This window comes from Cygnus olor, chromosome 2 (assembly GCF_009769625.2).
Source record: "Cygnus olor isolate bCygOlo1 chromosome 2, bCygOlo1.pri.v2, whole genome shotgun sequence".
Lineage (NCBI taxonomy): Eukaryota > Metazoa > Chordata > Aves > Anseriformes > Anatidae > Cygnus > Cygnus olor.
The window spans coordinates 5,644,260-5,657,517 of NC_049170.1; the positions used below are offsets into that span (position 1 = coordinate 5,644,260).

The window sequence follows — 13,258 nt, forward strand, 5'->3', positions numbered from 1 at the left end:
AAAACGATGCCTGCAGAGTTGAAGAAATGAGTACAAGATACAAACTGCTGTTGCTATAACAAACGTTAATTCAGTTATCAAATCACATGAAAAATAACAGAGGAGGGGATTTTTTTGTTTTGTTTTTCTCAAAGTTCCAGATCATCTTAGAGGCAGTTTGGGGAATATTCCTGGCTTCGTCACGATGGGCGTCTTTCTAAAGCTTGTTAGTGTGGCTGAATACAATAAGCCTATTAGCCTTGCTGTGATTCATTATTCATTTTTCCGTGGTCTAACAAGAAGAAATACAAACCATACTAAGCAGCCAAAAAACTTTGATTTTTGTAGCTCTTCTTGGAGTTAGTACATGGTGTCTCTCCCCTGCAATGGAGAAAGCATGTGCCAAAATATTACCTAATGATAATGAGGAAGTAACCGCTCTGGCATATGAAATATTTTTTCCTGTGCATGAGGGGAAGTAAATGCTATAAATTTTCCTGAACAAGCCTGTGTTTAATGTCAAGTGCAGAAGCTACTATTAATTAGCGGAGGGAAACACGAGGCTGCGGACAGGAACGAGGGGCTTTTTACTGAGCTGCCGGGTACTTCCCAGTGCTGAAGTTTCGGGGTTGAGCGTGTTTGTAGTCAGATTGATTAAGCGGTTGACTACAAGTGTAGTGAGGCATATGTCCCGAGGGCGTAACAGTCTGTCTATTAACTACGAGAGTTTCATTATACTGTTTAATGACTTTGTGTTTTTGTGTAGAAGTCAGAGCCTGGGTTAACCCAGTGCCCCTTTATGCTCCACACAGGGAGAAGCCTGGGATAGAGCAGCCCTAGTTGCACAGCGCAAGACCATAATTTCCATCAGACCGTGGCTTCTTAAGCCCTCAAAGAGGTGTTACAAGCATTAGGAGGTGTGCGAGAGGAGAGAGAAAGTGTTTTTTTTTTTTTTTTTTTCCATCTGTTTAACACTGTAGTGTTGGTGTTTCCAAATTCCTGATGAGAAATGAGGGGAGAGTAAGGAAAGGGTGCAAGGATAATTAAAACCCTAAAGAAAGGGATCATGGTGCATGACAACAGGAGACGCAGATGCTAACATTCTCTAATATCTTTCAGGTCAGAGGTTACGATTTCAAGGCAGACATCTGGAGCTTTGGGATCACTGCTATCGAACTGGCTACAGGGGCAGCTCCTTACCATAAATACCCACCGATGAAGGTGAGCAGGTCTTCGAATACTCGTGCTAGACAAAGGATCTGTGTGTTCTGGGGGCGTTCCAAAGAATTTGGCCAGACTGCTTTGTTGAAGAGTTTGTCCTCTTTCTTTGCGTTTCTGGATCATGATGTTCTTCGATTTGCTTGAAGTCACCTTTTAAAAACACGCCACTTAATCAGCATTGTCGGAAACTGTGCACAGCTCTTATTTAGATCCCGAGACTTGCCAGGGTCGCCATTCGTGAGGAAAGGGCTTGTGTGGCTCAATCCTGGAGCCTTGAGGCAGCAGATGTTACCACTGTAAATAATAATTCAGAAAATATTATCTGGCATCCACTGACACTGGAAACATCCACTGACACATAGGAAACTATTCCGTTTGCATTGATGATCCTTCTTGAAACCTCTCAGAAATCCTGTTACTAGTTTTTCTAAAAGAATTTCTTGCATTGACAACAACACAGTCCTGTTAATCACTCAACAGGGTCAGGCATTTCTGGACAGTACCACATCAGGAGGAAATGGAAAGGAATTGGTGATATTAATATTTTATTGAAGTTGAGGTGGAGGAAACTTTGTTGCTTAAACGCTGGCACTTCAAAAATCTTTTTGAATGTCTTGCACTGTGGATTGTCTTAGTTTGCATAACTTTCCCCGCTTTCCTGATTCTTGAAACAGGAACTGCTTCTAACATGTTCTTCTTTCAAAGAGTTTGTATGTTAAAGTTAGCAGAGTTGACCTCATTATCGTAGAATCACAGAATCATTAAAGTTGGAAACGCCCTCCAAGATCATCTGGTCCAACCGTCCCCCTACCACCAATGTCACCACTAAACCATGTCCCCAGGCACCACGTCCAACCTCTCCTTGAACACCCCCAGGGACGGTGACGCCACCACCTCCCTGGGCAACCCGTCCCAATGCCTGACTGCTCTTTCTGAGAAGAAATGTCTCCTCATTTCCAACCTGAACCTCCCCTGGCACAACTTGAGACATTAGTAGAGGTTTAGAACATCCTGCCCTCTGTCTGAGCTTTGAGATCTTCCTTACCCCTCCATGTGATCTGGTGGGGGCCCTGTCTTGATCACAAAATGTTGGGCCCCTTCTGCATTTCCCACCCTTTTGAAGGCCACTTTGCTTCTACCCCCGGGAGGCACACTGCCTCCCATGGAACAGAAGGGGGATGGAGAGCCTTTTCAGTAACCCACAGCTTATGGTTAGACTACTTACACAAGGCTTGTGGGTGCTAAGAACCTCAATTTTAGCCATATCATGTGGCAAATTTTCCTTTTCTGAGTCCTTTAATTGCTGGAATCCTATGCAAGGCAGGTGTCATCTCTTTAGGACTTGGGTGCATCCCCTCCCACCTCTTAATTACAATACCATTTTGGGAGTCCAGTAGCTCCTAACTCATTAGAGTAGCGGCCTCCATGCATTGCTCTAAATGCCAGGACTTTGCAGCGGTTTGACTCTTGTGGAGCAGTATTCATTCCAAGATTTGGATGAGCTCTGTGCAAGAGACTGTTGAGTGGCTGAGTGGTTTAGAAATACCGCTCAAGTTCGTACCATGCCAGCGATTGTGGCAAAACAGTGAGGAGTTCAGGGAAATGTTGTGCTGGTTTAGCTGTTGCTGTTTTCCCTGATATTTCCATCTGCTCACTGATTATTAGCAGCATTCTGCAGTAGCTTCTGCAAGCCGTACTTCTATTTATTGATTTCAGTGCATGGGCTGCAGCTTCGGATACAAAGATCACCTATTTAGTATCACGTTGTCATGCGGTAGGTTATTAATTTCCAGTTATTAAGTGTGGGTTCCAGTTATTCAGCCTGCAAGAGGACCTTTGTGTGTTATATATCGAGTGTGATTGTATTTCACTGCAGGTTAATTTCATTGTGCAGCAAAATGACCCGTGCATTAAGTGACCCTCCAAGGAGAGGGGGAAAAAAAACCTGAATTCTTTGCAGACTGTATAATTTCAGCTGGATTGATGGGCTGCTGCTGCCCTAAGCAATATAGCTGTTGAAAGCTTTTTTAAATGTGCTTTTTGCAGCTTCCTTTTCTAAAAATAGATATTCATCTGTAGGTAGGTGGCAAGTGAAAATGGAAATGAGTAATTTTCTTCCTTTCCTTTGGAATATCTGAGTGATGTGAAGGAAATAATCAGTTTGGCTTGATGGGTACTTGTGTGAGACGTGTCTTCACCTGTCATCGCAGTGGTACGTGGAAGTGAGCACGCGTTGTTTTATGTTGCCCTTGTGCTTTTACAGAAATTTTACAGAATTTTTACACTAACTTCATTTCTGAATGCAAGATATCTGCAGGGAAGTCTAAACAGTCTTTGAATCAAACACCTTGCACAACTACTCAGCTGAAATGAAGAAGGCTGGTGGAAGTTCTGCTGTGCTTATGCCTCGCATCACACCAAACATCCCTGAAAGCTCATCCTGACCTTGTGTTTGGCCTGCAGACTGCTCTGTGGGCTAGGAGATGTAATAGGAGGCAGTAGCGTGGACTGTTGGGTATAAATTAGTCTGGCTTCTCGAGGAAAGGAGGTGGAGGCAACTCTCTGTGTTGGATGAGTTTTGAAACTCTCGGCTGACAGTCAGAATTTTCCGAGGTGTAAAAGTTTGAAAATAATTGTTTCCTCAGTGGCTGTAGGAAACAGAGGGAACAGGAGAGACCCTGTAGTTTTCTTGAGGGAAAGGTAGTGAGGTGAGTTCTTGCTGTCTGGCGAATAGGAGGAGACAGCTGAAACTCTTAAGAAAAAAATTGTTTTGAGTTCAGGCTTCCTGAGAGAGCTGCTGCAATGAGACACACCTTGTTGACTCAGATGCTTGTTGAAAATGCTGGTTTAAAATGCTGTGTTCCAAAGCTCTGTACCTAACGAAAGCCAAGAAAAATCTCATTGCCAATAGACGTGATTCTTCCAGGTTTTAATGTTGACGCTACAAAACGATCCTCCGTCTTTGGAAACTGGTGTGCAAGATAAAGAGATGCTGAAGAAGTATGGGAAATCTTTTCGGAAGATGATTTCTTCATGCCTACAAAAAGACCCTGAAAAAAGGTGAGAACTGGTAACACCAAAGTAAACTTAAGGAAAACAAAATGTCAAAACTCCTCTCCAACCTTGTGGTCACGGTGAACGCAGCAATTCTGCTGCGTAGCAGCAAATTCTTCTGGCTGTCCTTATTTTTAAGGATAAATGCCTGTCGTCATGCCTGGCCAGGGCATGCATCTTTCATTTGGGTTAACGAGGGCATCCCAGGCCCCTATTGCATGGGACCATTCTCCCCCTTTCTGCCTCCAACAGATGACTGCAGTTCATGGTTTGTTTCTAGTCAAAGCTGCTCGGTGTTTGTAAATCAACAATGACATGTTGGGCAACATGTGTTTATTTGCGAAGTTTCGTAAATAAACTTCTTAAAATTTGCCCGTGTAAAGAAGGCTTTCTGCGTCGTTTTGACTTGATTAATTATGTCATATTTGTTTTGGGGGGAACAAATCAGGAAAAAACACTGGCAAATTTTACCCAACATGTTTTTGCCAATACAAATTGCTCAAGTGACCTGATGACACTTCCAGTCTTCCTTCTAACAGTAGCTTGACTACTGCGTGGCATTAGAAATATCACCGAGGGGGTGGTGTGTATGCTGTGGTTCCCAGGATAGCTTTATTTTGTTATGTTGTGGCAGCATCTGAAGCTGCGTGAAGGTCCAACTGTCTATGGCACTGTTTAAAACCCACAGCCCATCGCACAGGAGAGCCTCAGCGAAGCTGGTTAAAGGCGTTGTTTGTCCTGCATTAGGAACAGCATTCCTTCAAATACAAAGCTAAAAAAACACACGTTTCCACAGCTGGATTTTTACGTTTATACCGCTTAATTTTCCTTTGTCCTCAGTAAGCAAACTGATTCTGGAAAGGGAAAAGTCCCTTCCTAAATTACAAATAATGAAGACATTTTGCAGTTCCCTCCTGTGACGGACGGATCCTGAAACAAAGGCTTCTTACACGTCGTGAGATGGGGTCTCTCTCTTCTAACAAGCTTTACATCTGAAAGGCTTAATTAATCCAGTGGAGTGCTTGATAAATGCCGATAGCAGTTGTTTGTTTTTCCCCCCCCATTGATATTTTTCTTCCTCATTTTTAAAGCATGTCCTGCCCCTGCAGGTTAGAATGTGTTAACCATAATCACCTGGAATTGTGGCATCCCCCTTCTCCCTTCTCAAGCACCACTAACAGCTACTGTCATCATCTTTACTGTGGGAGCAGGAGGTCGCCTGTAAAGAGCAACTTGCAGAATCAGTTACGTTTAAGCAGGTGTACAGGTTGTTAAAGAGTAGTTAGTGAATCCCTTTTAAATTCTCTTTGCTCCCTTATAGCAGTGTGCAGTTGGGAAGTGTTGTGAGCTGGTACTTCCTCATGGAGGTCTGAGTCTTTAGAAAACTCCTTCTAAACTGACCGAGGGATGGCTTTTACTTCTCAGTATTGGTCCTAAAGCGTAACTTAAAAGGGAAAATAATTTGGACTTGATGTTAGACAAAGGTTCTTTGTCCCGCTTGCATTTAATAGAACTAATTGCACGTATATAATCAAGGGTCTCTGAAATAGCTCAGTCACTTGCACATGGCAAGTACTGCCTCCTGCTGTAGGTGAGGATCCTTTGTCTCAATTCTCAGCAAATTCCTTCTGTGGTCCTATCAGCCAGGCTCTGAGGTCCAAGTTCAGCATCAAAATAGGACCGTTCTCTGCCCAGTTAACTCACAACAGGCTTTGATGAGAATATACTGACACTTAAAGGTCTGGTGGTGTAAAATTTACTATAAATAAGTCGACTGAATTTTAGGGCAGTTGTACAGGAGAAGCTGATGCCCTTAGGAGTTCTCCTGTTACAGCTGCAGCAACCTGGAAGACTCGTGCCTTGAAAGGGAACATATGTAATGTTTTTTCTCTATCTGTTTTTATTGACAGACCGACAGCAGCAGAACTTTTAAGACACAAATTTTTCACGAAAGCAAAGGTAAGAAAACACTTCCTAAGCTGATCCGTGCAGAGGCAGGAGAGAGGAGAATAGGTATGGTGAAAGCTTTACTGGCGTGAACGCGCGCCGTTTCACTCGGGGCCAGCATAGCTGGCTGAGTTGAATGGGTCATTGTGAACAGACAGAATGAAACCTCTCTTCTCTACCTCCTCGTGTATGCCACCATTAGGAGAAATTATTTAGAAATTCTCGAGCATTTAAATGGCTTTCAGTGGGTTTGGGCTTTTTTCTCCTCTTGTAACGGTGCCATTCTGGCTGCGTGGCCGGCCCTAAAGGTCTCTGTGGCAGTAACTGTAGCTTGTATTTTAATGAACTCTCTAATCAGTCTCTATGCAAAACAGTGAATAAGGCCCACTGTGTGGAGGGTTACCTGACACTATTACGCCCTGTGTTATGGAAAGTGAAAATCCTATGACATAAAATAGTAGGAAATTCTGGTTTATAGCCATAAGGCAAACAGCCAGCGAGCATTTATCTACTTAGTGCCTGCCGATCAGTGCCTATGCCATCTGTGAAGTCTCGTTGGGGGACACAAACCATAATAAGGGAGAATTTAATTTCCAGGGGAATGAGGAAACGTTTTCTGTGTACTTATTTTTTTTTCTGTGGCATATTTGTCATCAAAATAACGGGGTTTATAGCAGAACACCAGTAAAGTTTCAAAAAGATTTCTGAACCTGGGATAGCATAGCAGTGTCAGCGCTTAATGAAAGTAGTACTCAGCTCCCAAATTCATAGATAAAGGAGCAGGGTGTCCTATTAAAGTTAACACAAATCCAGTACGTGCAACCAAGGAAGTCTAGAGGTGAGCCAGCTTAGGAAATGTAAGAGGTTGTTTTAGGGCAAGTTTAGTTATGTCTGCACTTTTGACAGCATTAACTAGGTTTTTGTGATCCCTAATGCGGTTTTAGGCAACTGAATTGTTTGCATCTGTGTGCTGAATGCACGTTTGGTGTCCAAAGTGACAAGGAGATGGCTTACACATTGCTGACCTTTCTCTGTTTGGCTGATGTTTTAGCTCATGTTACACTTCACCGTGTATAAAATCTCTTTCATGCTTTCATTAAACGGCTACAGAGTACCATATTAGTACATGTGGTGATAGAAAATTGACATTATTGTAAATGAGGCAATACTTAAACCCAGAGTGAAAATATATGCCAGTTAGCGCTCAGGGTTAAATGACTTTCAGACGTCGGCCACTGCCAAGCTGACAGCTGTAACTTGAGGATGGGGGAGTCCAGCTTCTACACGCTTATACTGAACCAAATATAAATCCAGTTTATATTATATAAAAGTATGTTTTAATAATGTTGAGAGCCATGTATCAAAATGCAGTTGTTTGAGGAAATTTAATACAGCAAAGCATCACAGCAGTTTCCCAATATCTAACTTACTGTGATGACTGCATTTACTTCCTCTCTAAACTTCGCATGTGCTGTGCATGTACTTTAACTCCTGCCGCCCCAGTTCCTGCGTATCATTACCCCTGCATGTGGGGCTTCCCGCGTCCTGGCCTGACATCTGAGGCTTGCCTTTGACAGTAGGACAGGCATAAATTTAGGGATAGGAAACAGCAAAGTGGCTAGATCCAGATGCTGTAATATCTGCAAAGGGAAGAACCTAAAACGTCTCAGCAGGATATCAGATGCTGTGCTGTAATGAGTATAATCACGTTCCCCAGTAAGTCAGCCACTTTTATACAACTCCTCAATCGTTAACTTCTTATCAGTGTGCGCAGGAAAAGTGCGACTGCTAATTTAAAAGGTATTTAAGATGAAACATCATATACTGTAGTCCAAAGAAGGAGAGTGATTAACTTCTTTTAGAGCTCAGTTCTTTGAGGGGAGGAGAGTGCAAAGCATATAAAACACTTTCTGCTAAAAATACTTTAAGCAGTTTCATTTTCAGAGGCGCTGAAGGAATCAAAGGGTATTTTCAGCAATGTAAATATTTGGTGTTTTTTTTTTTTCAGAATAAAGAGTTTTTACAAGAAAAGATGTTGCAGAGAGCACCGACAATTACTGAAAGATCCAAAAAGGTACTGTAAAGATCCTGGGCTCTTGCTATTACAGTTGTATTAGTTTTTATACTTGTTTTCACATTTTATTATGAGAGTTATAGTAGTATAGCATTTTCTAGATAGAGCTAGATATTTTAATAAAATAATTGAATGCCCTGGCTGAAGATGCTCTTGTGCGTTTCTACTTTAAAAAAAAAATAATAAAAATTGTAGAAGCTGTCCTCTTGGCATGTCTTTTCTCTGTCTTTGTGCTGAGCAGGTAAGGAGAGTCCCAGGTTCCAGTGGACGTCTTCATAAGACTGAAGATGGTGGCTGGGAGTGGAGTGATGACGAGCTAGACGAAGAAAGTGAGGAAGGCAGAGCAGCAATTTCACAGCTCAGGGTGGGTCCTCAGACTCTGGTATCTCTGTCTTGTTTTCTATCTATAGTATGTCTAAATATCCCTGAGAAGCATGCAGCCTTGTTTGAAGTATGGTTCACAGTAAGCTGTTGTTATCCCGCCCCTTGAGCTTGCAGCCAAACCAGAGAAAGCAGGCTAAAGGTTAAAGAAAGTCTATTGATCTCTTTTCTGTACTCGTTCTGGGGCGCAGCTGCTCTAATTCAGGGACGTTGAGTGTAATTGGGAACATGAAGTCAGACGACCTTCTCCCATCTCAGCATACTAATGCGCTTGAGCTGGGATATTCTCTTTAGGGGTACTGACTGCTCGAGATGCTGTCTTCTGGAAGTGTCAGGAGAGGTTTTGTCCTGCTGCCCTCTCCAGGATGGAACTGAAATCGGTATGGCCTGTGCTTATGGCTGATAGCTGAACCACAGAGGGCCTAGCTCTGTACTACCAGTTACACTGAAATTAGCCCTTAGTAGAAAATCCTGTGGCATCACTGAAGTTGCAAGGAGTGATTGGTCTAGCGCTTGAAAATCCTCCCAAAAAACGCTTCACCCAACACACCCACCCCACAGCGTAACCCCTAGGAACACAGAAGAGTAAGGCACAGTGCCCGACTACTTAAAGATTACAATTCATTTCCAGATTGCCTTCCTCCCAGTGGGTGGCAGTGCAGATTTTGACTATAATGGCTTGCTTGTATTCACGGTTCCATTGCCAGTGCGGTAGGTAGCATGAAGTGGGCTGAGCATTTTAATTGTTCTGGAAATGAATTAGTGACACAGGGAAAGATATTTAAAGGAAGCTTTTCAATATCAAAGGGGAAAAAATATTTTTGGTTTGAAGCATTTATTACTTTGTAACTTTCACTTTTCTCATTCCTTCTACTGCTGATCTGTGTAGACACTTAAACATTAAAAGTAAGATTTTGTCTTTAGCATCTTTGGAAATACTTGGGGGTCTAAAGGTATTATTATTAATAAATGTATTATTAATTTTAATGTTTAAATGTATTATTAATGCAATAATTCCACATAGTAATTTGTGGCGATAGCTATTGTGACTATAAAAGAGCTTATTATATCAAGCTTCATATATAGTCAAGGAGGATCTCTTGGTGCCAGGTGGGTACTACTGAAAGTCACAGAATTGTTTAGGTTGGAAAAGACCTCTAAGATCATCTGGTCCAACCTTTAACCTAGCACTGCCAAGTCTGCCATTAAGCCATGTCCCTAAGCTCTACATCTCCACGTGTTTGAAGACCTCCAGGGATGGTGACTCAACCACTTCCCTGGGCAACCTGTTCCAATACTTCACGACCATTTCAGTGAATAATTTTTTTCTAATATCCATCCTAAACCTCCTCTGGTGCAACTTAAGGTCATTTCCTCTTGTTCTTTTTCCTTTATAAACTCAAATCTTGTAAATCAGTCTTGTAGGGTACAATGATCAATTTTTAGGATGGAATACTGTAAAAGACCCTACCTCTATTTCAGGGATTACTTAGAATTTGTTCTATCTTGTAACTAAGCTCAGAATCCTATGAATTACCACTGCTTACTGCATTTTGAACAGTACTTAATTGTTTCATTCCTTTTACACAGAAAACAACGCAGGTTTACAAGCTCCTTTTCAAGCGAGTTTATTTTCTGGGAGCTTTGGCATAGTTCCTTGTACTTCTGTCTGTTCTTATCTCTTTAATTTAGGCCATGCTTGGCCTTAAGTTTTAGGCCTCCCATTCAAGAAACCTTTAGTCTTTTAACAAAGGATGGTTGTTGGAGCAGCAGGTCTCAATTCAGCTACTCTAAATGTAGAAGTATATTGCCATTCTGGGGACACCCTGTGTAGATACAACACGGATCTTCAGGAGACCAGTTCCAGTATGGAGGTCAGGAAGGTGTCTTGGACCACGCTGTCTGCTTAGGCGCCTGAGTCCCACCCTGGGTGTCTTTCCACTGCACAGCTTTTGAGTCATTTTCTTCAGCCTGAAGGTGAAAGAACAGGAATGCCTGTGCACCTCTTGCATTTGATCCCTTTTCAGGCAGTCTTAAGACTTGGATCTAAACTGCCAATGTTTGCTCTGAATACAGGGATGTTACTGAGGACTAGTGTCAATGCTGCGTTTTGACCATATTTCAAACACCGTATAAATTCCACCTGCCTGTAATTCCATTGCAATTTTAACTAAATTGTTGAACAGAATGACTTACATTCACTAAGTGTCACCTTTTATTCCAGCTACACCTGTGTTTTACTGCTGTCACCCTTAAAGGATAGCTTGCCTTTATTTGCTAAAGCACTTCAGTCCTATCCTGTATAAAAGCTTATACATAAAGTGTTTGTATTTTTTTGCTTGTGTCCACTTTACAGAAAAAAATAGGGTGAAATTAATATGTACGAATGTGTGCTTTGCAAGTCTGTTGCTAGGAGTGCACCTGAAAGCAGACAAATACTTGTAAACGGAACCAGAAATTTCTGCCTAATTGATTGAATATGCAAACTTGCTGGCTCAACTTGGTCTTCTTTCAGGCTTGTACTGTCCTGACCACAACCTGTCTTTTAGACCTCTAGGCAGAGAAAGAAGATTTAATTTGTTAATCCCAGCATAGACCAAGCCATCCTACCTATCTTATCTTCAGGCAGTAATTGACCCGTTGGGAGTCAGAGCTGCAGGATATCTTAATTACAGAGATTCCCTGGAATACTTGGCAATTCCTTTCTGTTCACGTGAAATAACTGATGCTTGTTGTCTTTGCTTACTGATAAGCAAGGCCTGGCCACGTCGCTTTGACTGCACTTTCCTCTCCATTCCTCTGGTAGTTGCACTGCTGAACTCGTGCACGGCCGTCAGTTTTCTGCTCTCTCTCATGGAGAGCGCAGAGTGGTGCAGAGTCCAAGGGCAAGAAGAAGCAGGCAAGAGATTTCTTTCTCTAAAGCAGCACATGTAAGGCTGAGGCAGATCTGTTGCTTATATTTCTCTGCAAGACTTGGGTACCTTAAAATGGATTTTGCCATCTCCGTGCACGAGCAGTTTGATCCAGTCTGAATGATCTTCAAGGGTGCTCGGTTTTGCTGTTGGTTAATTATTACAGCAGCTAAAGTATTGTATACGCTGTTTGTCAACTGCAATACTGCAGTACGATTGCAGGTTTCGAGGTATTATGATATGATTAGGTTGGCAACAGACCGTGGTTCCATTTTATTACGAAACTTAGTATGTCTACATAATTTGAAAACAATGTAGGTTTCATTTGTTCAATGTGGCTCTGAAAGGTCCTTTTAGTCAGTAGAGTTAATTTCTGTTGAGGCAATGATAACTTTTTCTTCCTTTTTTTTTTTTTTCAGTCTCCCAGAGTGAAAGAACCTGTACAGAATTCAGAGGTAAGTTTTAAATGCAAACGTCTTCCTGAAATGATGACTTCTTGTTACTTCTGTTACAAGGAGTGTGTTTTTATTAGCCTTTGAGAACAATATTGTGTAAACTAGAAGCTAGTATCTGGCTGAGCTGTGCTTGAAAACCTCCACAGGAATTAATCACTGGCTATTTAATGCTAAGAGGTCATTCTAAGATAAATTTTATGCATATTTTTTCAACTTGCTGTGGCAAAAGTTTATAGTATGACGAATTGATTGCAAGAAGCTAAACAGAACAACAGTGTTCTGATTTCTTTAAAAATCTTTAAAGGTCTGTTGAGCATGGTCTAGTTCACTGGTTTGGAACCTATGTTCAAAACTGGGAAATAAATCTCTAATAGAATTAGATCATAAACAGAACTTCAGTTGCATTTTATAATCTGCATTCAGCTCTGTCCTGTGTTTCTTACATTATGAATATTAGTATATCTTATCTTTCAGTGACAGAGACTGTTTATCTGCTAGAGAATGTGTCATGTCTTTCCTTTCCCTACCTGTCTAGGAATATATAAAGAGGTTGGTCTCCTAGAAATTAGTTTTGGGTTAGGCTGCCCTGTTCTACTTTCACCTCTTTCCAAGGATTGATTATAAGAAATACTACAGTTCTGGGAGTGTAATTTTAAGCAAAGGCTAAATTGAAAGAAACAGCTGAAAGCTGAAATCTGTTTGGGTTGAATTTCTCCACTGTGATACATCCCTTGATATATATTGTAGTTTGAAGGTCTAATGCCCAGGCTTTTAGACGTGCAAGGTGAGTTACGTTTCCTTTAACTGAGTGGAGTAAGTTGGAGGGCACACTGAAGAAGCCACCAAGCTTACAGTTCTTTGCCTATCATGCCAAAATCAAATTCTCTGTTCTGAATAAGTCAAGAGGTTAAAAAAAAAAGTTGCTCATTTAGCTCCTTCCACCCCCATTATATTACGGACCTTTTTTTTTGGAAGAACTTGCACTGTATCTGAATGCACTTTTCTGTTGAATACCCCAGTGCTCCGACTCTGACATTTGTTTTACAAACAGATAAATTATTGATAGATACTGAAATGCTTTGCTAGGCTGTGTTCTCTGAATAGAAGTACAAACTGAAGCAGAGTTGCTGTGCTCTGACTGTATGGCTACTACAAAATATAAGTAGGCCTCAGATTTTGAGAAGGGGAAAATTGCTGGGTAGGGCTGTTCTCTTCCAAGGTAGGAGGTGGTCTGC

At 41.6% G+C, this 13,258-nt stretch overlaps 1 protein-coding gene across 2 annotated transcripts in view; it reads left to right on the forward strand.

Annotated features, from left to right (window-relative positions):
* The window catches only part of OXSR1 (oxidative stress responsive kinase 1), an 87,248-nt gene that overhangs the window by 64,819 nt on the left and 9,171 nt on the right, over positions 1-13,258 (forward strand). For both annotated transcript variants that reach the window (XM_040546751.1, XM_040546752.1), the window contains exons 7-12: positions 1,099-1,200; positions 4,127-4,260; positions 6,165-6,213; positions 8,210-8,275; positions 8,517-8,639; positions 11,988-12,023. In XM_040546751.1, the coding sequence (XP_040402685.1) occupies positions 1,099-1,200; positions 4,127-4,260; positions 6,165-6,213; positions 8,210-8,275; positions 8,517-8,639; positions 11,988-12,023 (510 nt within the window). The remainder of the gene's footprint in view (positions 1-1,098; positions 1,201-4,126; positions 4,261-6,164; positions 6,214-8,209; positions 8,276-8,516; positions 8,640-11,987; positions 12,024-13,258) is intronic.